Here is a 27,219-nt window from a genome sequence, read left to right as displayed (position 1 = left end):
AAAGTTAGTTTAATACAACCTGCTGTGTGAAGGATTAAAGGGAGAGATTAAATGCAGAGCCAAGGAGATCACACTGTCAGCTCAAACATTGGTTTGCCTGGTGGAGTGATCTCCCCTCTCCTCCCCCCTTGTGCACTTCTGGGAGTTCCCCTTCCCACCCCCCTCAGCCAGTTTGGGGTGTGTGGCTGCAGGGGGGAGAAGGGGGAAAGCTCAGTTGTACTGGAAGATGAGATTGCACAGGCTTTTACATCCAGCCCAAAGCCAGTATCTTAGATATTACTGTACAGTAATTTTTTTAAAAAAAAAAAACCAAATATAAATATAAAGTGTTGGCTTCCCCCCAGATGTTTCTTTAACAGACTCTTCATCATCATTTTATTCTTAGAAATCTCCAAAGTCAAATTACAGCTGCAAGCTTTGCATTTGCTGGTCATGTTGCTTCCTGATGCCAGCAGGGACGCAGCCAAGGTAGGCACCTTGTTCAATGAGGTTTGCCATCTGTATTTGTTTATTTTTAAACGAGCCAATTCTATATGTAGAACCTAGAAGCAAAAACTCCCCAGACTTGTCATTTTCCTTTCCTCAGCTCAGGAAAAAAGGCTTTCCTGTGGGGAAAGCATAGAGAAGGCTAGTTGAATTATTTCTGTAATTAATGGAACTCCCTTCTTTTGCAAGCTTACACAAACGCTTCGTAGCAAGGTTTCTCTGTTTCTACACCCTGCTGCCCCCAGCCCTCACCTGAAATGTGACAAAATGGTGATGAAAGGGCAGAGCCCGTCACAGATTGGTGGCAGATGAAGACAGTTTGGCACAATCAGCTGACAGTTACTGACATAATTGTCTACTCACAGCTAAGTCACCATTGGAAAATGCTAAATTATTTGCCACAGCATTTCCTTGTGGCAAGGAGTTCCATAGATCATTTTTTCTCACACTAAGCACAAATATTTGCTCTGAAGGTATTGTGACTCTGCTTCCCAATTTACAAAGAATGTGTTCATGCGGAGACTCTTAAATGAAGAAGGCCTTTTATATTTTTTTTTGCCCTTTCCACTGTTGCATACCTTCCGATGTGTTTTTAACTATCTTGTAATTTTTCCTCCCCTTCTTTTTTCACACCCAGTTTTTAACACAACACAACACAAAATACTGTTTGTTATTATTATTATTATTATTATTATTATTATTATTATTATTAATAAATACCAACCTTTTATTTCACTTTCTAAATCCCTTCAACCCCTCTAATTCTTTCCCCTCAAAGGAGAGAGACCTCCCTTCCCTCCTCTCCCCTGGAACTTCTTTGTCTGCCGGCCACCTTTAATCAGCATGCAAGGAGGTGCTGTCCTTGGTCCAACCAAAAGGCTATAGCATGGCTGTGGTGGCAAGAGAGGAGGCACTGGGAGGCTATGGTAGCACTCAGGCTCACCTGAAAGTGGCCCAGATCCCACCAGTATGTCCGCTGTTTTGGAAACAAACCTTTACATAATATGTTTAGTGGAAGTACATGGAGGTCGAATTGAATAACTTGTTAAATAACATCAATGGCACCTTGATTTGCTATTCATGAATTATTGTGCACACTAATTAATTTCAGGCATCCTTTGATGTTTATTTTGCAAGTACCACAATTCAGTACTGAACTAAGCATAATTAAATCCATAGAAAAAGCACCACTAGCTTATGTGTAACTCAGTAAAACATGAGACTCTTAATCTCAGTGTTGTGGGTTCAAGTCCCATGTTGGGCAAAAGATTCCTGCATTGCAAGGGGTTGGACTAGATGACCCTCACAGTCCCTTCCAACTTCCAATTCTATGATTTACTTTGGCTAAACTATGCAGGTCAGGAAACACCCTAAAGGGTCTCTGTGATCCAGTAAATTGAGTCTGAGTAGCCTTCTCTCTACTAGGCCCTTTTACAGTTCTTGAAGAAGGTGGTTGCAAATGAAAGGAAAAACAAAATGACTTTATGGAATGTATCCATGATTGTTGCCCCAAACCTCTTCATCTACAAAGGCAAACGTGCAAACCAAGAAGAGATGCTAGCAGCAGCCACTACAGCACATGTCGTGAGACTTTTGATTAAATATCAGGATATCCTGTGGATGGTAAGCAAAAGTTTTTATTATGTCTACTTATTATTAAGGTTAAATAGACTTATCACATCTTCTTCAGAGAGCTCCTGTGGTTTTAACTGATGGGTGCCAGGCAGAAATGCAACAGACACATATTTTCAAAATATGGAAATGCATTGATGGAGAATGCTTGTGGAATTTATCGGGTAGTTTTTCATATCTGACATTTTATTATGTTTTTATATGTATTGGAAACTGGGCTGTAAATAATAACATTAATCAATCAATCAATCAATTATGCAAGCAAACTCTGAAGATGCTCTGCCAAAAAGGTGATAAAACTGATGCTAGAGAATATGCTACCTTGATAATTCCAAACAGTTAAGAATGTTTATACTGATTTTTTTTAATGGATAAAATTCTGTTAACTTGAAAAATATGGCAGCTATGGCTTAATTTAAAATAGTTCTTTTTGTGAATTAAGATATGAATGAATTTCCATACAGGTATAGCTTTCCCACTTGCAAGTTTTCCAGATTACTCCTCTTGTTGTTGCACAGCAATATACTGGCTTTTCTGCATACTGGTCTCTGCATAGCAGATGAACATTCCTTCTCCAGGTTTGATTTAAATGACCATGTTTCGTGACCCAGAAGATCCACTTTTGAGGATCATCAATGATACCTCTCACACTTGTTTCTGAACATTTCAGTCTAGCTGGCAAGAGAAAGCACCTCTGAGCACATACTGAGTGCCATTTTCCAGTAGGAAAACCCCCCAGCTTAATCTCTGTCTTGGAGACCTTTGCAAATGCATCATCTCTATTTTTACAAATGCTAATACCAGTTTCATAGAAGTCTTGTGCAAGCTTCATACAAGCTGAACAAGTCCAGGCTGAGAACTAATGCAGATATGTTTAGTAATTTCACAGAAATAGAGACTGAAGTGCAAAATATAAAGCACACAGAGCATTTATAGGCAAACTATTTCTTTTAAAGTAATAAATCAGGGGAACAGCCTGTAATAGAGGCACACATGAAATATATATTTGTTAAAGTTTCTTTCTCTTAGGTTTCCCAAACCCTTGCTAAATATTAAGGTAGGAAGTCTGAGAAGCTGGAAGAATGATAACCCAGTGGTGACAAGCATTTTTCATCTATAATCTCTTTGATTTGTGTTTATGCAAGACCATGAAGGCTGGGCTTGATCCACCTAGTTACAAATGGGACTTTTGAAGCTTTGTAATAAGTGCACTGTTAGCATGTCAAACTCTTGGTACGTTCAAGAACTTTGCAGTAGGAAAAAGGCTTAAAAGGGGATATTGCAGGAACTCATCACCTTTCTCTGTAGAGAATTAAGAAGCTGAATAAGTAGATTTACAGCCAGAACTGTTACTTCAATTTCAGGGATGAAAGCTATGATTGATGAGAGAGTGCAGAAAATGCCACTTAAGATTCTGCATGCTTCTTTTCAGGAAGTTGAAATGAGACCTCTGTTTTCAAGATTGTACACTGGGATTTTCTACAGTAGGATTATATTCCATGAGTATATGTATGCACTGGGGTAGAAGAAAGGCTTTTAGGAAGTAATTTGTAATGTAGACTCAGTTTTATTTTCTTCCTTCTCTTTAGGTTCCAACATTTCTGATATCTCAGGTGAGAAAGATGAACGAAGCTGCCATAAACAATACAAAGAGACAGCTGATGTTTGACAAGGGTGTGCGAAGGCTATTGAGAAGAAAAACTATGGAACGGGAGAGGCCTGAAAGAACAGAGGTGGTATTAAATTTTTTACTGTTTGTGGTGGTTAGTTAGTTGCATTTATTTCTTTTTAAATAAAAACTATGCCAGAGGAAATTCGCGACAATGGCATTAAAAGAAAGTGATATAGGGAAGGCTGTTCTAGGGCTTTATGGGATGAAGGCAACACGCTGAATTGTGCCAGTGGCAAGGCTTTTCAACCATTGAAGGACAGGTGTATTATAATTCGGGCATAAACCCCAATCCTTCCATACAAGAGGCACAAGGGGAGTCTGAGAAATCAGCTGGAGCCTAGGACATGCCTCGGTGTCTTCCTTCAGCACTTTCCTGGCACGACTGCTGCTCAGTGTTTTTGTTCTCCATGGTTTTGCCCTTCTTAAGCATTGTTTTATTTTGCTTCTGTATTTTATTTTATTTTATTTTTACTGCTTTTGTTTTTTTTAATTTAGTTGTTTAACTTACATTAGCTAAATTGGTTTCTGTTGCTATCTACTTTTGTGGAAGGGGGGGGTTCTCTAAAATGCAGGGTATGAAGTGTTAAAATATGAATGAGTTAAGTAATTAAGAGCCACCAACAGTCTACTCAAAAGGCCCAGACATGCCATAATTTATTTCCAGGCAGTGCAATTCTACTGGGCAGGTGGCGGCTGACACACCAAATCAAAGTTCTGCTTGGGCTTGGGCTTGGGCTCTGTAGGGCAAAAGGTGGGAGGGGGAGAACAACCTATCTCTGCCCCCACCCCAGCTTCCTTTTAGAGTCTTTTTCATTGGTCCCAGGGCTTTTCAGAAAATGAAGACTAGCAGCTATCCCATATTATATTAGATGAAAGGATGGCACTGCCTTTGAAAAGGATTCTTTGCCCAACCAATTTGTTGACTTTAGCAAGTTGTTTTTCTCCTCTGTTTCTACAGTCTGATATACCAGAAGGGGTGATAAGAGTTCATGCTCCATTGCATTCAAAAATCTCTATGGCAATCCAGCTGAACAATCAAACAAAAGCCAAAGATATTCTGGCACGGTTTTACTGTGAAAACAGGTGAGTAAAAGCAAGATGATGAGGAACAGCTCATGGGAAGATTTTGGAGGAGAACCATACTATTCTTTTCATTATTCCAACTTCAGTTTTATCTAACTGTGTAAGGAGCGAGAGAAGCTTCCATTCATTATTCTGACTGGTTATACATGCAAGTTTCACACATGCAAGAGGTGACAAGATTCAGGCTAATGTAAAGCGGCCAGGTGATTGCTTTGCAGGCACAAAATTTCCAGCCCAATTCGTTTCCACCAATCATCACACAATTTCCAACAATTTGTTGACTTTGTGCACCAAACGACAACAGCTGAGACCATTATGGGAGACAGAAAGGTGAAGCAAGCCCAGCAGGGCACTCTGTAGGTGGTTAAAATCCCATCAGATTAAACTTTACCACTACCAGCAGCTTTACGGTACAGTATGATTGTTAATGTTTTGTTTGTTTTCTTTTGTAGCCACAGATCATCAGAGAAGATGCAGATTCAAAGTTTACATGAAATCGGAGGAAATATAGGTTAGTGCCTAAATTGAAACAGTAGCAACCTTGTCTTAGATTGGTTTTTAGATATGTGCCTAAAGTCAACTGTGATGAGCAGCTAGCTTTGCCAGGCGAAATTGACCCATGAGAAATGGAAAGCATAATGCTGGTGGTCAACAAAAAGAGGTTTAAAGACTGTCTCAAGGCAAATCTTAAAAAATGTAGTATAAACACTGGCAACTGGGAAACAGTGGCCTGCGAGCACTCCAGTTGGAGAACAGCCTTTACCAAAGGTGTCATGGGCTCTGAAGACACTCAAACTCAGGATGCAAGGGAGAAATGTGCTAAGACTTGGCAATTCCACACCGTGATCAATTCCTGCCTGGAAACCAATGTCCCCACTGCGGAAGGACATGTGGATCCAGAATTGACCTCCACAGTCACTTACGGACTCATTGTTTTTCATAAACATGATTTTAACCATCTTACTCGATTACGAGTGATCGCAAAGAAGAACTGAAATAATGGAATCATGGTGTAGCATTCAAAAGTCTCATTCTGCTGCCTCCTGTAACAGCTTACCATGAAAGTACTCCTGCCAGTACTCTAGGTAGAGTGGGTAATAAAAGCACCTGCCCACGGCCCCAACCTGAGTAGGGATCAAAAATCTCATTATTTCAATAATTATTAAAGTCAAATTTACATTATATTGTAGCTTTTAAACGTTAAGATATGTTTTGAATGTGAAAGATGGAAACACATAGACCTGCTTGCTCACAGGCTTTGTTGAGGGGCAGGTAGTAAGAGTGCATTTTTTCATTTTCTATGTGTCTGCAGGAACACCCTTAAGAACTTTATGTGTATGTTCCGTTTATTGCACAGAAAATGAAATTGTTCTTCCTTATGCCCCAATCCCCCTGTCTTCCCTAAAACCTAAAATGTGATTGGAACACATTTTAACTGTTTAGAGAGTGCCCAGTTGAAACAGAAACCACAAGGCCAGAAGATAAATATTTGTGGCGTTTACTGCAGTTATGGGAGTTCCTGTACCCTGGTGGATTTTACTGAACTTTGAGCATCATTCAAAGGCAAAAGGAGATATTTCTGGAAATGTAGAATTCACACATTACAGCTATGGAGGATTTATATTGGAACAGGGAGAAGGAAATCTTTGGCCTTCCAGTTGTTGATGGACTGGAGCTCTTGTCATCCTTGACTATTAGCCTTCTGGTGGGGGCTGACGGCAGTTGTACACTGAGCAGTATACAGCGTGCTACAGGTTCCCTGTCCCTGAATGGGGAAAAATGACTTTATAAAAATCTACCACAGCTTATAAACAAAGCTAAAAACTTTTTTTAACTCCTATGTTTCTTTCAGGACAGCACTGTTTGGATCCAGATGCTTACATGCTGGATGTTTACCATGCAAATCCTCAAGCGGAATGGGTGATAAAACCAAAAATAAGTTGAAACTTGTAAAAAGACACCTTGGCAAATCATTTCTGAAAATGCCAAAAGGATGGTTGAAAAGCTTCCACATGAAGAAGAGCCATGTTGCTAAGGATGAAACCAAAGTAGTTGCTACTCTGCATGATCTTCTGAACATATTTTATAATATCTTCCCTTCCAATGCCTCATACAACCCAACCTAGGGTTTGTTATAATAATTTATTTTGAAATGAGTACATTTTAACACTGGTTTTACTGGTGCCTGTTTCAACTGACATGAAGGAATATAGATAGAACTTTTTTGTTTAACAGAATATAAAAACTGAATTTCCCCCCTATCTTGCCACCTGCCTTTTATATGGAAGAAATACTGAGGCATCCCAGGACACAAAGGATGAACCACTAATAACAAGTTAGTCAAAGGGAAAGAAGTATCATTCAATAAGGAAAATGGCAGTGCCAAAATTCTGTGACAACTCATTCATGTTGAAAGGAAAGCTTTTATTGTCAGATGTTAATACCTGTGCCTCAGTTCTTATTACTACTGCCAAAGAGAAGGGGGAAACTACTGTGTAAAGGCAATTTTTTTACTGTTAATTTACTGTGCATGTATATAAACATATAGCTATTCAGCATTTTAATGGCATTTCTCTGACTTTACCAATGTTCAAATTAATGTGTAATAATACAAGTTGATTTGTAACACATTCATTTCACATACTGTACTATTGATTGAGCTACACGTGAACCCCTTGGAAAGAACTAAATGATAGATGGAGGCCTTGATTCTTCATGAAATTTTCAAGTCTTCTTTAAAAAAAACCCAGCCATACTGTTAAGCATTCTCAGCCTATGAGATATGATAACTTATTTGAAAGGTGCCCATTCCTCCTTTTATTTCATTCTTTGCCTTTTAATTTTGAACCAACAGTGTTTAAAACAATGGCTTGGGAGAAGTGATCTTAGATTCTCAGAGCCTTAATGAAGTGTGTTTTTAGTAAGAGGCATTTTAGACAACTGGTTTTCATTACTGCAGAAGTAGATGTTTCAGACTGCAGTTCTCATCAGCCACTGCCAGCATGGTCCAATAGCTCAAGGATGATAGAAGGTGTAAGTTCCACATTGGCTACCTCTCCCCTATCAGGTCACAGCCTGATCTAAGATGGGTCACAACAGCAGCACTATCACCATACAAATATATGGATAAAAAAGAGAAATGAGTCCCCAGACACATGTTTGTATTAAAGGTCCCAGGTCTGAAAACACTGAAGGCTACGTACTTGTATAAACTTTGGGGAAATCCAGACAACACTGAGCACTTTTAACTGGAGAATTGAGTATGTGTTTAAATCTCTTGCATAACAAGAAAAGTGCCTAATGTTGGCTGAATCAGGCCTTGAATTAAGTTGAATTGAATAGATTTAGGGAGAAAGTTGGATGTCCAATGAGAGGTATTAACTGACTGATGGTTGCAATAGGAGGCTAGTTCTGCAGCATGAATCTATATTTCCATTTTTATTCCTATCTGTAGAAAGTTTTTTGTGGGTTTTTTGGTAAACCTCATAAGATGCAAAGCAGAATCTCATTTAAATTCAAATACTTACTGCACAGTTAATTCAATGTGGTTTGGTTTTCTCTTAAAAAGCTGGGCTGGGACACCATGGAAAGGAAGAAGGGTGGGTATTTTCAGCAAGTGCACTGACTCAATGGGCCTCAGCATAGTTTTTTCCGGATGGCATTGAGCAATGGGAATGCCACGCTTTAATTGAAATCAATGTAGCATATATTGATGTAGTAACTTTTGTATATAGGGGAACAATTCAAAACATTTAGAGGGATATTAGGCAGAGATGGCACAAAGTTTACACTCAATGGGCTGTATCCAATGCTGCACCAGCGGGACTCTGCTTATGTGCTGATTTTGAAGGCATGCAGGGAGTTGGAGGGGACAGGAGAGAAAGCTCTGTTGTGCGCCCAGAGTCTGTGATTGTACAAAACAGAATAAATGTCTTAAAAGGCTTCTCAGCCTTTCAGCTAAGATCAAATGAAGTACTGGAACGTTCTATAACAATCAGTTGCTTATGTCTTAACAGTGCAAACTACCTCATTGTTTTGTTTTTTTAAGAATAATACGTGCTCAGCACCTTTGGACTTAATCCAAAAGGACCCAGATACCCAGTCTGCCCTGATCAGCTGTTCACTGGGGTGGGTGGATTTCATCAGCTACTTCCCCACTATATGTGATCAGTGCTAACTAAACTTCCCCTCTGGAGGTGTGCACATTTTGGGGGCAAAATGTGGGGACATTCAGCTTGTGGGTTCTACTTTCCCTTCACTACAAGCTTACTCAGTTATTATTAATTTTTATTTGCATGTATGAACCTGTGCTAAATTGCCACAGGAGTGAAAGGCAGGGTTAAGAGAATGTATTTTCCGCTACCTTTCCAACCTGGTCTTTTTTGATGTTCATGTGTTACAAGCTTATCTGTGTGTTTTTAACAGCCAAAGCTCTTTTCCCTTCAGTGTCATGAAGTGCTATCTGGTTCACACAATGGTTGTCTTTTATCTAACTACCCAACTTTCAATCAGCTGGAACTATATCAGTGTTTATTTCCTGTGCCCCCATTTACCTCGCTGCACATGAACAAGTATTTTCCACCAGTCCTTCTTTCCAATGCTTTCCATCTCAGTTTGTCAGCTACTCATATCTGTATGGTCATGGAAAGAGCCATCTTCCCATATTTTCCTTTCTACCCTATGGAAGATTTGAACCCAGTTTCTCAACTGAGCCACTCACTTTCCACAGCAGGATCAGGGTCAAGACGGGGTAGCACAACTGGAAAGGTGCTGTGCCAACCACACTTGCCTCTTCTAACCTACCCCACAGTGCATCAGAAACTACAAAACTTTCCTCAGTGGTAGACAGACACTGGGATGAAAGTAAACAGATACTGGAGAGCTCTAGCTGTCAATTCAGTCAGCTCTTAAACTGCAAAGGATACGCTCCCATTGTCAGTTAAAGGACCCCAGGAGAGGCGGGCAAATTATTCACGTAATCAAGCCAACTTTGTTCTTTTTATAAACACTAACAGCCTTGTATACCTGGCCTTGCTTGGGAATTCTGAGGAACCAAAAAAAATCACTGCAGTTCTGACATCAGTGGTTAAAATAAGTGCAGTTTTAAAAGGTTCATGAGGCCATCTTGATTCATCTAACATGAATGAAAAACCTGCTCCTTGATCTCAGGAAGCATCGTGCAAAATTTTGTTATCATGTCTTAACAACTTTCCAAAATGTAGACACATGCACCCCTTTAAGTTGCAAGCAAACAGTATCACTTGTACCATATATTATCTTAGGTGGAAAGTGAAATTGGGCTCTGGGGTAATGTTCCTAATGGTGCTTATCCCCACAACCCAATTTCCCCCTACCTATCCTATAGGCCACAGAATAGAGAGAAGCAAGTAAAGAGAAGCAAACAAAGAGCTGCTTGCTTCCCTTCAGCCTAGCTGACAGCAGGTACAGCTAGCGATCTGCACCTACACACTGCTGCTGTCCTGGCTGCATGAAGGCAAGTGTGCACTGGCTGTTCTTTCCCTCCAATTCATTTGACAGAAGGCAAGGATGCCTCCCACCCCCCAACCCAGATTCCAATATGTGTATAGCTGCAGGCATTCCCTTCTATTGCAACATCCATTTTTCTATTATATAGGGAGTGGAAACTATCATCCTGCAATTTTTATGTGTTCTTTTCCATAGTTAAATCTGGACTTTAGCTATCGTTTAACGTGTTAAGTGTCTTAAGTATTGTACTAGATTTAAAAAACAACAACCCGGAATCCTCTGCACTTTCATTTCTGTTTATACTGAATTTAGCTGGAAGCTAATGTCAGAGGCATATCACTTTTTAAAACAGTCCTTAAAAAATAATAATACTCTAGTAGTATTAAAACAATGCCTTTAAAATGAAATCTGTTAGCATTTGTTTTCAATGACCATCTGTTGTGAATGTTTGATTACAGCATTCTGACTAAACACAGAGGATTTAGAAAGTAGAGCATGTGTGTACTTAATTCAGGAAAACAATTAAAATGCTATCAACTAAACCTCTTACATTCTTTCTTGCATCTTGTACTTAAAACATGGCTTCCTGAAAATGAGTGACTTAAAAGTGAAATGCATAAAAAGGGCTTGATATATAGGCCTACTTAGATTAATCTTGTATTCCTAAACCAAATAAGATATTTTGTTGTGTCTTGTTTGTGTATTAGATGGCCAGGATTTTTGGAGGCATGAAAATGTTGTCTTATGCTTGAACAATTAATCCCAGTGAATTTAGTTAATGGTTCATGATGTGATCTGCTACAAAGAAAACCAACCTACACTCCAAAATCAAACAAACATGCCTGTCAACTCCTTAAAAGGGGTTTTAAGAAGACATTAAGCTTTCCAAATTTGTTGAGTGCTCCCAGAATAAATTTAGATTCTAACAGATATTACAGACTTTGGCTGCAACCCTAACCATGTTGACTCAGATGGGAGTCCCATTGAATTCAATGGGGTTTACTGCCAGGTAAGGGGTTAGGATTGCAGCCTCACTTCTGGAAACCAGTGATCTCATATCAGCTGCATTAAGCATTGGTCTAGGGCGGGGCCTGGAAGGCCTCATAAAGGACTGCTGCCGCTGCTCTGCTGCTGGTGCTGCCCAGGACTCTCTCCTGCTGTGAGTGCCCACAGGCCCTGTCCCTACCTCTCTCCACCTGGTCTAGGGCGGGGCCTGGAAGGCCTCATAAAGGACTGCTGCCGCTGCTCTGCTGCTGGTGCTGCCCAGGACTCTCTCCTGCTGTGAGTGCCCACAGGCCCTGTCCCTGCCTCCTTCCACCTGGTCTAGGGCGGGGCCTGGAAGGCCTCATAAAGGACTGCTGCCGCTGCTCTGCTGCTGGTGCTGCCCAGGACTCTCTCCTGCTGTGAGTGCCCACAGGCCCTGTCCCTGCCTCCTTCCACCTGGTCTAGGGCGGGGCCTGGAAGGCCTCATAAAGGACTGCTGCCGCCGCTCTGCTGCTGGTGCTGCCCAGGACTCTCTCCTGCTGTGAGTGCCCACAGGCCCTGTCCCTGCCTCCTTCCACCTGGTTTAGGGCGGGGCCTGGAAGGCCTCATAAAGGACTGCTGCCGCCGCTCTGCTGCTGGTGCTGCCCAGGACTCTCTCCTGCTGTGAGTGCCCACAGGCCCTGTCCCTGCCTCCTTCCACCTGGTTTAGGGCGGGGCCTGGAAGGCCTCATAAAGGACTGCTGCCGCTGCTCTGCTGCTGGTGCTGCCCAGGACTCTCTCCTGCTGTGAGTGCCCACAGGCCCTGTCCCTGCCTCCTTCCACCTGGTCTAGGGCGGGGCCTGGAAGGCCTCATAAAGGACTGCTGCCGCTGCTCTGCTGCTGGTGCTGCCCAGGACTCTCTCCTGCTGTGAGTGCCCACAGGCCCTGTCCCTGCCTCCTTCCACCTGGTCTAGGGCGGGGCCTGGAAGGCCTCATAAAGGACTGCTGCCGCCGCTCTGCTGCTGGTGCTGCCCAGGACTCTCTCCTGCTGTGAGTGCCCACAGGCCCTGTCCCTGCCTCCTTCCACCTGGTCTAGGGCGGGGCCTGGAAGGCCTCATAAAGGACTGCTGCCGCCGCTCTGCTACTGGTGCTGCCCAGGACTCTCTCCTGCTGTGAGTGCCCACAGGCCCTGTCCCTGCCTCCTTCCACCTGGTTTAGGGCGGGGCCTGGAAGGCCTCATAAAGGACTGCTGCCGCTGCTCTGCTGCTGGTGCTGCCCAGGACTCTCTCCTGCTGTGAGTGCCCACAGGCCCTGTCCCTGCCTCCTTCCACCTGGTTTAGGGCGGGGCCTGGAAGGCCTCATAAAGGACTGCTGCCGCCGCTCTGCTGCTGGTGCTGCCCAGGGGAACTTGAAACAGCACAGAGTCCTTTTTAAAATGCTTTTTAAAGAATTTTTAATGTTTTTATCTTCTTTGGGGTGGTAGGTGGGAGGGATTTTTAGTTGGGTGTGGGAATCTGTTAAATTTTAGTGTATTTGTAATTTTTATTGTTTTTGGTTTTATTGTTTTATTGTGTTTGGGGTGGTAGGTGGGAGGGATTTTTAGTTGGGGGTGGGAATCTGTTAAATTTTAGTGTATTTGTAATTTTTATTGTTTTTGGTTTTATTGTTTTATTGTCTTTTTTGTGTTCTTCTTTTGTTGAGTTCTTTGCTGTTTTTTACAGAGGTTTTATTTTGTTTTTAAGGGGAGGGGTCAGGGCTGCCCGGGAGGGGGTCCCAGCAAGCAAAATGGCTGGGGCAGATTCCACAGGGGTGTGTGCACTGGAACAACCGATCTCAGTGGTCACGGGTAGGAGGAGGAGTTACGCTAAGACCAGACCATGTCATTACCGAGGAGGCAGACTTAGTCGTTGTCTGAGGACTATCCCTGCCTCCAGGTCTGGTCCTGACCGGACGGATATTGGAATCAGCAAGGGATACCCACATGACCTGAAGGTGCTGCTGTGCAATGCCAGGTCGATGATGAATAAGACCACCGCCATTCACGACCTGATTGTGGATGGAGGATTTGACCTGGCATGTGTGACAGAGACCTGGTTGGAGGAAGCCGATGGGCCCGTTCTTGGCGCTGCTTGCCCACCAGGTTTCTCTTATGCACAGCAACCCAGGCCATCTGGGCGGGGAGGGGGGGTTGCAGTGATTTTTAGGAAGTCATTAGTTTGCACCAGGCGTCCTATTGGGAAGACCCAGTTCTCTGAGTGCATGTTCTGGAAGTTGGGCAATAGAGGCAGTACAGGATTCCTTTTGGTGTACCGACCTCCCCGCTGCACCAAGGATTCCCTGCCCGAGCTGCTTCAGGTCGTGTCGGATGTGCTCCTGGAGACACCTAGCTTGGTTGTCTTAGGGGATTTTAACATCCATGCCGATACGACCTTACAAGGAGCCGCTCGGGACTTCGTGGAAAGCATGGCCACCATGGGGCTGTCCCTGAATAAGTCTGGCCCAACTCATAGCCGCGGACATGCCTTGGACTTGGTGTTTACCTCTATGGATGTTGGTGATCTGACATTAAGTAAAAGCGAAACAAAAGAAGTGCCATGGTCAGATCACTTTCTGGTGCAACTGGACTTCTCCGCAACCCTTTCCCTCTGCAGGGAGGTGGGACCGATTCGGATGGTCCGCCCCCGCTACTTAATGGATCCAATTGGCTTCCAAAGAGTGGTAGGGGATGTTTTATCCCATGTCGATGGCCTTTCAGCTGATTCCCTGGTGGCCCGCTGGAATGCGGAGTTAACCAGCGCTATTGACTGTCTGGCTCCGAAGCGCCCTCTCAGATTGCATGGAGCCCGGACAGCCCCGTGGTTTTCCCCGGCGCTGAGGGCAATGAAACAGTCGTTGAGACGGCTAGAGCGCCGGTGGCGGAAAACTCATTTTGAATCAGACCGGACACGGGCTAGAGCTCAACTTCGAGCCTACCAAGTGGCAATGGCGACGGCGAAGAGGACCTTCTTCACCGTCTCCATCGCATCTGCAGAAAACAGCAGCAGGAGACTCTTCCAGGTGGTTCGCAATTTAGCGGAACCACCTGCTCCATCCGGGCCCAGTACGGGCCACATGATCTCCTGCAATGATTTTGCAAAGTTTTTTGCAGATAAAGTCGCTCAGATTCGGGAAGAGGTAGACTCCACCGTGGGAGCAGGGCCGGGGCGGGGGAGTGCTAGAGTCCTGTCTAGTCAAGTTTTGTGGGATCAATTTCAATCTGTTACCTCCGAGGATGTGGACAGGCTGCTTAGACGAATGAAACCAACCACCTGTCTCCTTGATCCTTGCCCATCCTGGCTTATAAAAGCTAGCCAGGAAGGGCTGGGCGATGGGCTTCGCGGGTTGGTAAATGCTTCTCTCCATGAGGGAGCCTTCCCAGACCCGCTGAAAGAGGCGGTTATTAAACCGCTTCTTAAAAAACCATCTTTAGATCCGGCCAATATGGCCAACTATCGCCCAGTCTCAAGTCTTCCATTCTTGGGCAAGGTGATTGAGCGAGTGGTTGCGGAACAACTCCAGGCACGCCTGGAAGAAGCGGACCATTTGGATCCCTTCCAGTCAGGATTCAGGCCTCATCATGGGACTGAAACTGCCTTGGTCGCACTGGTCGATGATCTCCGGCGGGCTAGGGACAAAGGTAAGAGCTGTTTCCTTGTTCTGCTGGATCTCTCAGCGGCTTTTGACACCATCGACCATAACATCCTTCTGGACCGTCTAGAGGGCTTGGGAGCTGGGGGCACTGTCATGCAGTGGTTCCGCTCCTTCCTCCTGGGCCGTGTTCAGAAAGTGGTGGTGGGGGATGAGTGTTCAGACCCCTGGGCGCTCACTTGTGGGGTGCCTCAGGGTTCTGTCCTCTCCCCCATGCTTTTTAACATCTATATGCAGCCACTGGGAGAGATCATCAGGGGGTTTGGGCTGGGTGTCCATCAGTATGCTGATGATACCCAGCTCTACCTCTCTTTTAAATCAGAACCAGTGAAGGCGGTGAAGGTCCTGTGTGAGTGCTTGGAGGCGGTTGGAGGATGGATGGCGGCTAACAGATTGAGATTGAATCCTGACAAGACAGAAGTACTGTTTGTGGGGGACAGGAGGCGAGCGGGTGTGGAGGACTCCCTGGTCCTGAATGGGGTAACTGTGCCCCTGAAAGACCAGGTGCGCAGCCTGGGAGTCATTTTAGACTCACAGCTGTCCATGGAGGCACAGGTCAACTCCGTGTCCAGGGCAGCTGTTTATCAGCTCCATCTGGTACGCAGGCTGAGTCCCTACCTGCCCACTGACTGTCTCTCCAGAGTGGTGCATGCTCTAGTTATCTCTCGCTTGGACTACTGCAATGCGCTCTACGTGGGGCTACCTTTGAAGGTGACCCGGAAACTACAACTAATCCAGAATGCGGCAGCTAGACTGGTGACTGGGAGCGGCCGCCGAGATCACATAACACCGGTCCTAAAAGACCTACATTGGCTCCCAGTACGTTTCCGAGCACAATTCAAAGTGTTGGTGTTGACCTTTAAAGCCCTAAACGGCCTCGGTCCGGTATACCTGAAGGAGCGTCTCCACCCCCATCGTTCTGCCCGGACACTGAGGTCCAGCTCCGAGGGCCTTCTGGCGGTTCCCTCATTACGAGAAGCCAAGTTACAGGGAACCAGGCAGAGGGCCTTCTCGGTAGTGGCACCCACCCTGTGGAATGCCCTCCCACTAGAGGTCAAAGAGAACAATTACCAGACCTTTAGAAGGCATCTCAAGGCAGCCCTGTTTAGGGAAGCTTTTAATGTTTGATGGATTTCTGTATTTTAGAATTTCTGTTTTTTTTTTTTGGAAGCCGCCCAGAGTGGCTGGGGGAACCCGGCCAGATGGGCGGGGTATAAATAATAAATTATTATTATTATTATTATTATTACCGGTAAGTCTTCTGAAGGAAACATGGGTGCCTTACTAACTGATAATTAGAAATTATATTCATAAAACCAAATAATAACGAAGCAAGCCAAATAAGATTTTTTACCTTCTGTATCTTTTAGTCCACTTCAAAAAGTGAACCAATGACATCAGGGCTATGGCAATCAGAGGCTTCCAGAACACAGTATGAGATCTGTGGGCCTCAGTTGTTACAAATGCTCTGGGGAGGGATGTAAAATGTTGTTAACAGAAAAACAGCACAGTCTGCAAGTCATTCCCAGAACACAGCAAATATAAATAGCTCAGTTGGTAGAGCATCAGGGTTGTGGGTTCAAGCCCCACATTCAGCAAGATTCCTGAACTGCAGGGGGTTAGGCAAGATGGCCTTTGTGATCCCTTCCAACTCTAGGATTGTATGATGAAGATTTGTTATCCAGGCTTCTCCTTGGCATGATAGTTTTCTATTTGCACCATAGCTGCCAAGTTATCCCTTTTTTAAAGGGATTTTCCCTTATGCTGAATAGGCTTCCTCGCGAGAAAAGGGAAAACTTGGCAGCTATGATTTCCACGACATTTTTGTGGGAGAACATTCAAACATGCAAACCTCCACATCTACAATCCTAAATGTTATCTAGTCCAGGGAAAAGTTGCACCATGCGATTCTGCTGATTGCCAACTCTCTCATCTGTCTGTGACAAAGGATGCAGAAGTGCACAGCACCAGCAGGAACCTTCGCATTATGCCTCCAGTGCTTTCATTACAATATAAATGAGGAGCATCTGCATAGCAAATGGCCACAAAGGATATATGCACTTGCTTCAGCATGGGTCAAATAGAACTGGCTCTGCAACCTGGCCCCTCTCTAAGTGTTAGGGAGCAATTTACATACCTGTACTCAGCTTCCAGCTGAGCTTCTTTTCTATACACTCAGAATACAAATTACTAGCAGCATTACCTGTGTGAAGTTTTCAGCGGTCCTGTTCAGATGTGATTTACTGAAATGCTACGGGCAGAATCTGTTCAAGATTTTAGCATTAACTTCCTACTAAATTCCTCAAGCTTGTGCCTTTACCTAACATTTTTTTCTGAGTCACATTTTACAGCTACAAAACACAAAACAACCTAAAATAATGTTTTACTGCATGGGGCCCCATTTTATAGCTTTATTATAGAAAAACCAATATACGCCAAATGATATACTGTCAAACAAATCAGCAGAAGATACACTGTAAACACTTTGGGTGGGGGTGGGGGGGGGAGAAGGAAACAAATTTCACCCAAATTGAAAACCAGTACAGTACTCAATGTTGTTAACGTTTTAGTAGAGGTATCTGTTGTACAAGGAGACTTGAAAAATTAAATGTGGTATTGTAGAAGTTCTGGTTAAAAACAGTTGTCCTGAGTTGGAAAATACATGGATATCGCTGAGACCAGGATTATCATTAAAAAAATACCCCCCCCCCCAAATTAAAAACAGATGAAACATCTGAAGATGGACCATTCACTGTTCAGCCCCAGGGCAGGAATGTGGAAAAACTCCATGCAGGTCAAAGGCTTCACTGAAGTCAAAGGCTTCTGCCTGTTGGCTTTTAAGCAGCATAAGGTTTCTCAAACACCCTCGGAATGAGCTCTTACTGGTCAAGCAGTTTTGTTTTACATCAGCTAGAAAACAAATGAAAGAACACAGTGAGCCTGTTTGCTGTTAGGAGGAGATTAAAATTGTACCTTAGAAACGGTTTGACAGCTTCCAGTAAGTCCTCGATTGTACACTACCAAGTAAAAAGAAACCCACAGCCTGCGGTAGTTCCCCTCACCCCTTTACCATCAACAGGATTTCCATTGCAGGACCCAAGGGCAGGGGCGTACCCAGGATCAAAACTAGGGGGGGCCAAGGCACAGGAGGGGAGGGGCAAAGGAGGAATGCAAACCAGTGCAACAGACAGAAAAGCTTCAGCAGTGGGATATTCTATTAAGCAAGCAACTTTGGGCTTAGTGGGGATCACCATCTGCAGGGATTGAACCATGGATTCAAAGTCACACACCCCAGAAGCTGCTGGGACACTGGGAGAGACGTTTCCAAAACACTTCCAAGTCTCTCTCAGTGGGAACTTTCTTTGGTTGCTTCTTCCAGCTTACTTGCCTACGCCAAACGCGGATTGGGCTTCCGGAAGGGGCAGCAGAATCCCAAAGAGATCGAGCCGGTTTGAAAGCAGCTATCCCAGAAATCTGGGAAGTGACCTCCTGCCGCCATCGGCAGCTTGAAGAACCAGCCTGAGGGGAGCGGGTCTAGAGAGACACCTGTCTTGCGTCCCCTCCCCACGGCTAGAAAGGCAAACCCCGAGCCACCGTTGACGCCGAGGGAGAAGCACCTTGATAGCTTGCAATCCTCTATATGCAGCAACACCCCCCCTTCCAACCTGGGAGCGAGTCCCGCGGAAGTTCATGGGGAGCAGGCACGGCCACTAGGACACCAGGATTGCACTGTCAAGAGAGGCAACACCTCCCACCCCCTGCCGTGACGGTGGGAAAGTGGCTGGTGAGCCACCACCACCATATTTAACATAAACCCGGCGAGAATCGATAAAGAAAGCAGACTGCCCTGGCAAGGGCGGGGGAAGAGTGCACTCTGCTTCAGCAGCTGCCTCACCACCAGTGGCAGCAACAGCAGCAGGAGGACACTGGCGCCCACAAGCGCCGCAGTGGATGAGCCCACACCTGGGACCACATTTCCCGCTCCTGCCAGCCTCAGCCAGCAAGCCAGCCAGCCACTGGCTCTTCTCTCGCGCTCCCTTTCTCCTCTTTCTCCAAACACGCAAAACCAACAACATCCCTCGGCCCACTTGCCACGTCTTCTTATAGGATGCCGGCGGCGCTCGTTAGGCGAAGCCGAGCCTGATTGGTGGAGCCTCTGCGCTGCCTCACGCTCTTTCCCCCGGCCCCTCCTCTTGCGCCGCGCGGTGGCTGACTGCAAGTTGTGCTACTGCTCCGCCTCAGAGAGAGAGCCGCTCGTCGTCACTCACCGGGCTCTCCCGTGCACAGCGGAGAGGTCCGGGCTGGTTTCTGGGGGGCAGCTGCCCCCCTGCCCCACGGTGGGTACGCCTATGCCCAAGGGGTCTATGGGCACAAAGGAAACTCCAGACTAAAGGGCGGGAGAGAAACAGGCCTTCTGCCATAGCACTAGTTACCAGAAAGCAATTTGGGGACTGTAGGGAGTGCCTATACCCATGACGATGTTCAGATGGGCTCTCAATGGGCTTATAGCTGCTAATTCATGCAAAGCCCCAACCTGGCTTGAACAAGATTCTGAGGAGGTGGGAAAATAAAATATCAAGCAGGACATTCTCTAACTTTACCAACTTCATGCTGCTTTATGGCATTTGCACCACCAGTCAGCCAGAACACAAACCAAGGGTGGGATGAAAATATAGCGAGTAAAAAAATAATTCTGCATTTTGAAAATGAGGAAAACAACATACCAGGATATCCTCCAACATAAATAGGGTTGTTCGTATCTGCAGAGGTGGAGTGTGTATGTGGATTATCAGTCTGAACCAAGTTTCCATCAACTATCAAAGCAATACGATGCTTGCTTTTGTTTGCTTGGAGTTTGTGCCACAGTCCATCACACAGACCAGTTGTGCCTTTGGGCTCATAGGTAGCTGTTATTCTACCGGCTCCGTTGTTGACACTGAATAAAACCTACATGACAGCAGCCATGCAACAATAATGGAAGAAGGCAAGAAAAAAAGATTTGTTCTTTTAAGTATAACAAATTGCTCAATGATGATGTGCGAAAGTTTTCATTTTAACCAAATGGTTGGTAATTCATTCAAAGCTCACTGCCGGTAGCTTTGACGGTTGAGCAGTATGTAATGCCCACGAGACTATTCCCTATCCAGAAGAGGCCAAGCTAGCCTCCCAGGACCCATCCCTATTTTTAGAGTACTACCCAATTGCCTTTTCTAACCCAGGCTAAGGGCTCGTGATGCATCAACACTCTGCCTTTAAGGAGAACTCTAGCATGTGGGGTGTCTTGGATGTCTCCTGGGAATTATTATGTTAGAAACAAAATGATTGCCTCACCTCTTCTATCTCCATCTGATCACTGTTCTCTGCAGGAAAGGGCATTTTGCACATACCATTCCACACAATGTCAGAATCAGGACTTTGGTGTCACAGCACCTACCCTTTAGAAATCCATCCCATTTAATATCAGATAAGTGCTACCTCTATTGTCCTTTTGGCATGTATTGAGGACTTTTCTCTTTCAACAAGCCTTCTAAGCAGAGATTCTTATCCCAGCTGGTGTCCGGATTTGGTCTGAAACTGTTTTTATATACGTACTTGCTGTTAACTGGCTCTATGTGTGCAATTGTTTTACAGGTATATGTGTTTTTATTATATTGCGATATCACTTTGATATGGTGCATAGGAGGTGATTCATAAATGGGAATCATCATCGTCATCTGTCAAGATGGCTCCCTAAGGCGCTGGAGAGTTCCCATGCATGACCTCCTTGGCATCTAGATAGATGCCAACTGAAGGCTCATGCTGGGTGTGGGGTGAGGTGAAGCATTGCAATAGCCTTCCTTGGTAAGGCTAGTGTTGCTGCTGCTATGTCAACATCCTTCATTTGATTGTTTATGGGTGGGGAGAGGGGCTGAAGTGGCCGTGACTCACCAGTGACTAAGGAAAAGGCAGTTCTGGATGAGCACAAGCTAGCAGCAAGCAGGGGCTGAATCACAACTGCACACTTGGTGCAGATCAGGCAGGAGGGCTGCCCCAGAGTTGGGGACATCGTCAAAGCCCATAGCTAATCCCCTGTATTTTGGAAAATTAATCTTTCTCCTGATCTAACAAAACTTTCTAGGACGTAAAATCATGAAACAATTGTCCCCTTTTCTGACCCTCTGTGTGGAAACGTATTCATTAATGAATTTGCTCACACTCAAAGCCTCCCCTCATCTCACTTAATATAAGCTGAAAAGCGCAAATGAGAAAAGATGGACAAAAATATCTTCTCCCCCTCATCCGGAGAAAACAGAGAGAGGTAATAGAGGGTTCAAGTTACTCTACAAAAGCTTCGCTTAATGGAAAAAATTCCTAGGAACCTAAAATAGTACTTTGAAGATGGCTTCGTTGAAACTGTTTAGATGTATTTTGATGGTTCTCAAGATGGTTTACGCTTTCCTTCATTTGCAATGTATTATCTGACAAAGCAGCTTAAATAATTAAGTTTTAGGCTTCTCAGGTTTATTATGGATATATTTATAAAACAATAGCCATGGAATTTATGTCTAATGGTTTTTTTAAATAAAAAAACCTTTCAAATTTTTCATAATCTTATTTTAGAGACCTGAACTCCCTCATTGTTTAATTAAAAAATCCCCAAAGAGATGGTTGTGAAATAAGTATTATACTCAGAATGAGGCGAATGGGGAGAAAACACTGGTGTAGGAAAACATGGAAGTATGATTCACGGAGATAGCCAAAACGTACTAGCTAACTAGCAGACAAACCCACATTCACAAGAAATTCTGCATTCAACATTTTTCTGTCGCATATTACTAACTGACACAGCTTTTCCTTCCAGCATTACACATTACATATGCATTCTCCTTGATTGTTATTAATAGACCCCTGCCAGATTTGTCAAGATTGATTCACAAGCACATTTTCACATGACCTTGTAACTCACCTTGCCATTAACTATTTCCAATCCAATGGCATCTACTTTAGCACTACTAATTCCCAGAAGAACTCCATTGAGAGCAGTAGTGCGGAACTCAAATGTAACATTAACGTCAGATCGGACTTTGTAGCCCTCCTTAACTATTTTTAAAAAGAGAAAGAAATAACAAAGTTGGAAGTTGGTAATCCTTGCACGGATGCAATGTTCATATAGTGTTGCATTAGACGCAACCCAAAATTTGCACCATACCCAAAGATGTAATGTAGATAAGGTGGGTAAAAGTAGATACTGTGGAAGATACGCACTGCTGAAATGTTCTGGGGCAGTCACAATACAAGTTACTTCTCAGAATCATATATGTACATGATGCTGTTGCATTTTATAGTCTCTGGTTGTTTCTTAAATAGGTTTCACACCATTCAATCAAAGCCCTATCTAAAAAACAACAACTCATTTTCCCTATTGCTGGCTGGGGCTGATGAAAGTTGTAGCCCAGAACATTTCAGGTACACCAAATGAAGATCCACTTTATAATAGATGAATGCCTTTTAAAAGTGGCTCAGAAACAGCTGTCGAGACAGGATGGGTTACCTCCTGGCACTCTTCCAATGTAAAATAATGGCTAAGTGGCTTGGTTTTGTAGGAGAAAGTATAAATTAAAGCTTTCTCTAAATTTTGCTATCTCATAAAGCTTTTACTTGCTCCATGGTTAGTAATACAATTATTATTTTTCTTTCTGACCAATAAACAGTTACTTGAAATGTGATCGATTAAGTAATTATTTTTCATAATTAAGCAATAGCTGTTTACATATTATCAGCAGGGAATCAGCAAAACTGGAGCAGGGGATCAATACAGGAGCGGAAGTGTAGAATAATGGAATATTACTTTATTATTTCATTTTTGCTTGGGGGAAAAAGGTTTGCAAAACAACCCGTTGCTTACCAAGGGCAGCAAAACCACTTCCATCAAAAAACGTTCCTTCCTGGGCTGCAACGTAACATTTATTCACAGCAAAATTTGAGACTGGGCTCTCTTTGTCCAGTTGTTTGCTATTAATGGTTACTCCACCAATGCATGCAGGGATGCTGTGAGTAATCTGCAAACAATTCAGTGTCATGATTAATGCAGTACATACATATCACATACATACACACCACAAAACCTTATTGCTTCAGAACTATAATTCACTGAAGATCAGGGCGAGTAACAGAGCTGTAAGCACATAAAAAGAAAAGAAACAGCATAAATGCACATAAAGTGTGTCCAGACTGTAAACAAACCCAAGTGCCAGGGTGGTTAGTGAGCCAGACCAGCATCAAGGAGTCCAGGTTTCTACTAAGCCATGAAGGTTGTTGGGTAATCTTGGGCCTGTCACTCTCTAAGCCTAGCCTACATCACAAGATGGTTGTGAGAATAAAATGGGGAGGAAAAACAGATATCTGAGCTTGAGCAAAGGGAAGAATAAAAAATTTAATAGATAAAACAGATCACATTTCTAGGGCTGAAATGTGAATTTCTAAATTAAATTGAATCCTGTTATACAGCAGGAAAAATACAGGCACAATACGAATACCTACATTTTTTTCCCCTTGATGGCTACTGAAATTGAGGGAGAGGAGAATTCAGAAAACAGGATGTAGGAATGAGTTAATTCTCCCTTCTTGCCAGCACCACTGCTGGGATCAAAATCAGACCACCAGAAGTTTATTTAATTTAAGAAATAATATTGGGAGCCCCCACCTGGTTACAGGATACAGTTTTCACTGTTTAGAAATGTCATACTGCTTTTGTTATGGCTATGAACAAGCTCCTACGGGACTTATTGCAGACACAGTGGAAGCTGAAGCTGCTTCTTTCAGACACTGATACACTTTGCAAAGCTTAGGTAGAAATCACTGCTCTTGATATTATCGTTCTAAATAAAATAAACATTCAAAGGACTTGCATACTTTAAACACATTCAGACCTAAGAAGTGAGAGGGATGAACGATGGTATAAAAGCACCAAAATTTCCATGCTGCTGGTATCAACACCTGATACAGTATTGGTAAGTCAGTGGTGTGCAACGATTTGCTGCATGGATTTTGTGTTTCAATGCACTGCAAATTGTTGTTTTCTTTCAGAGTGGTGTTATGCAGCCTGATTTGCCTGGCAGACAATAGACATAAAGGACCATTACAGAGAAAAAGCTTACGTTTCCCATTTTCTTGGCTGCATAAGCCGAGGGTAGCCCCCCTAGGTACAGCTTCCCATCCACATCCAATGTGTTGCCATCTCCCGGAACATTTACAGCTGCAGATTCCTGCCCATCAACTATGACAACACCTTTCCTTTTAGTATACTCTGTCTTCACCTATAAGATAAGATACAATATATGTAAGATGACACCAATAGTTAAGACTAGGAAACATCCAATTAAGAATAGGGTTCCATATATTGTGTGGGATAAGCATGACTATTGTAAGTTTTCTGCTTCTTCCAATGCTAGACATCAATGCAGCCTTTATTCACTACATTTTTACAGCTAATTATTGCCTTTGGATAACTTTATGCACAGTGCATTAGTAAAGAAATGAAAAAGCTACCATGCATTTAATGAGAATTTTATTTTTATTTTTCAAATACCGACATACATATAATGAAAAGCTCTGAAATAGTGCAAGAGGAGAATACTTAATCGGGAATTATTTTTCCAACATAAGAAAGTGTGTGAGAAAGGCAGGAGACCCAGACCTAAGACAAGGCTGAATGCAGGAATTTGGCCCACCTACCGTATGCCATTTCCCATCACTGACGATTGCTCCATGAAAGGCTACTGCCCGACCCTTTCCAAGATCAAATGAAAAATAAAGCTTTCCCCCTTGTAGCTGAAGGGCTGCATAATCAACCTGCTTTTGGTGAGTCATGTAATATACCAGGCCACTAGAAGCAAATGTCCTGAGGTTCAACTGCACAGAAAGCCTAGGGGGGGAAACATGAAATTGATCAGAGCTTGGAAGCCAATGGAAGCCCCAATGGAAACTGTTCTGAGCTCTCCAGAGGAAGAGATTGGTGCAAGTATGGTATGCCTATGATAAAGAAAAGGAAACATCATCACATCATCACAAGGTCTGAGGGACAGTGGACTGGCCCCCTGCTGAAAAAGTTTGCTGACCCCTGGGCTAGGTTCTCAGGAGCTGCAGTTGAACCAATCAATCTTCCACTGAGGAAGACAGAAGATTCTGGATCCTGCCTGTCTCCACTGAGAGAGGAGCTTTCCTGCTGACCCCTGGGCTAGGTTCTCAGGAGCTGCAGTTGAACCAATCAATCTTCCACTGAGGAAGACAGAAGATTCTGGATCCTGCCTGTCTCCACTGAGAGAGGAGCTTTCCTGTGGAGAAGGACTGCCCTCCAAGTGCTTCTGGTGCATAGATTTTAACACACCCACACCCTTTAAAACTAACTGCTTTAGCTTATCCCAAAGAGAGATACATACATGTTTAACTCTCCTACAAATCAGTGGAATTAAACCTTTCTAAACTTTTATTCAATAGCGCTCTGTGAAACCGGGATGATGGCCTATCTCACATGTTGTGCGGCATTTTGCATGTTTAGAAGTGCCATTTAATTTTTTTAAATTACAATGAATCATAGCAAAATATACCTACTTTTTTCTTACAGTGGACTGATTGAAAAGAAGCACCAAGTGACTGTTCCTTGCAAGGCCAAACTGATGAGCGCCAGAAACATACTTCAGTATTTCATCCTCTGCACAAGGTTTCTATTAAAGAAAACATTAGTTAAAATCCCACCCCTTGCATCCAAGCATTGCTTTGCTTAGTTTTTCACCTGAATGCTGATGCCTCACAATATATAAATCACAAGTATAAAATTCAAGCAAAACTAACATCATCAGAACCCAGGGAGAAATGACACAACGTTCATCTTTGCAGACAGGAGCTGTAGGTTTGGATCAGGGCTGGGGAACTGGATTCAGAGGTGGCAAGCCCTTTGCGGGTCATTTTGGCACCCTGCTTCTCCCCCTCCCCCCTCCCCCCTCTTTCTCTCTCTTAACACCTCTCATATTCCCAGGTCTTGCCATGGAGGAAAAGGCTGATTAGATTTTGACCACATACTTTCTTAATTTCTGCAAGGGGCCTGTAAGAAATTGGCATCATCTGCATCTCAGGAAGGATCTCAATGTCTTCTGGCTGGATGGTAGGCCTAGGCCTCTCCCAAAGGAAGCAGCTATCCATATCAACACCTTCATACCTCACTGCAGTGGTGAAATCCAGAAGTCTGGGTTTCAAAGAAAGAATACTTTATTTATTTCAATGAAACACACAAGAAACAGGACCACTGTTAACAGGTCCACTGTGCATACTATGAAAGCTGGAGAGATTTTACAAGCAGCACTTGCAAAAACTCCCTATGTGAAATTCAAAAGAGCCCTCACGTTTATTTACACTAGTCAGGCATCTCCACAATTATGTGTTTTAGGTGTAACATCTACAGGTTTTGCCTGTTCTCTGTTCCACCCAGGACACATCCTCCATAACAGTCAGCTGTGATTCTGGACTTCGTTGCAACTTTAAACAAAGGGAGGCAAAACTTGACACCTGCATGTTTTCCTGTGACGTGAATGCCAACTGACACACATCTCCACCAGTAAGCAACAGTTGTACCCAGAGAATACTTGCAAGCAGCTACAGAGGGGGCAACATAATCTGCTGTATCATCATCTGGGCAAAAAAAAGGCCTTAGGAAGAATTAAGGTTTAAGGCTAAAGCAGGCATCAGCAACCTTTTCAGCCCATGGGCCGGAGGATTCCCATGGGCCGGACATGGGCTGCACAGGCGCAGAAGCGATTTTCGGTGCTGCTACTGCCCATGTCCGGAACACCGGAAATGGCTTCTGCGCATGTCCGTGGCTGTGCAGAAATGATTTCTGGTGCTGCAGACATATTGGAAATGGGCAGCGCAGAACCAGAAATCGCTTCTGCGCATGTCCGCAGCTGCGCAGAAGCAATTTCCGGTGCTGGCCGCCCATTTCCAAAATGTCCACAGCACCAGAAATCGCTTCTGTGGCTGCATAGTCACAATTTCTGGTGCCGCTTGGTGAGTCCCTGCGCCGTGTTGCGCCAGTTTCCCGCAGCACACGAGGGACTTGCCAAGCGGGTGGCTCGGTTCACCGGCAGCCCGTGGGCCAGATAAACGGCCTCCATGGGCCATATCCAGCCCATGGGCCAGAGGTTGCTGATGCCTGGGCTAAAGCAATGGAAACAAGG

At 44.0% G+C, this 27,219-nt stretch overlaps 2 protein-coding genes across 2 annotated transcripts in view; one reads left to right on the top strand and one right to left on the bottom strand.

The window, feature by feature from the left end:
• ARHGAP28 (Rho GTPase activating protein 28) overlaps positions 1 to 10,902 on the top strand; it is a 59,955-nt gene extending 49,053 nt beyond the window's left edge. The window contains exons 10-15 of the mRNA XM_035125452.3: positions 386 to 468; positions 1,912 to 2,109; positions 3,708 to 3,851; positions 4,749 to 4,873; positions 5,326 to 5,384; positions 6,726 to 10,902. Coding sequence (XP_034981343.3) covers positions 386 to 468; positions 1,912 to 2,109; positions 3,708 to 3,851; positions 4,749 to 4,873; positions 5,326 to 5,384; positions 6,726 to 6,817 — 701 coding nt within the window. The 3' untranslated portion in view covers positions 6,818 to 10,902. The remainder of the gene's footprint in view (positions 1 to 385; positions 469 to 1,911; positions 2,110 to 3,707; positions 3,852 to 4,748; positions 4,874 to 5,325; positions 5,385 to 6,725) is intronic.
• Positions 10,903 to 17,388: 6,486 nt separating this feature from the next.
• Positions 17,389 to 27,219, bottom strand: part of LAMA1 (laminin subunit alpha 1) — a 90,859-nt gene continuing 81,028 nt past the window's right edge. Inside the window, exons 56-63 of the mRNA XM_035125215.3 lie at positions 26,069 to 26,231; positions 25,601 to 25,713; positions 24,725 to 24,914; positions 24,148 to 24,306; positions 22,896 to 23,049; positions 21,957 to 22,090; positions 19,735 to 19,957; positions 17,389 to 17,920 (exon numbers count right to left, since the gene is read on the bottom strand). Coding sequence (XP_034981106.3) covers positions 17,760 to 17,920; positions 19,735 to 19,957; positions 21,957 to 22,090; positions 22,896 to 23,049; positions 24,148 to 24,306; positions 24,725 to 24,914; positions 25,601 to 25,713; positions 26,069 to 26,231 — 1,297 coding nt within the window. The 3' untranslated portion in view covers positions 17,389 to 17,759. The remainder of the gene's footprint in view (positions 17,921 to 19,734; positions 19,958 to 21,956; positions 22,091 to 22,895; positions 23,050 to 24,147; positions 24,307 to 24,724; positions 24,915 to 25,600; positions 25,714 to 26,068; positions 26,232 to 27,219) is intronic.

This window comes from Zootoca vivipara, chromosome 8 (genome assembly GCF_965207765.1).
Source record: "Zootoca vivipara chromosome 8, rZooViv2.hap1.1, whole genome shotgun sequence".
Classification (NCBI taxonomy): domain Eukaryota; kingdom Metazoa; phylum Chordata; class Lepidosauria; order Squamata; family Lacertidae; genus Zootoca; species Zootoca vivipara.
This window is presented reverse-complemented; position numbering and strand designations above follow the sequence as displayed.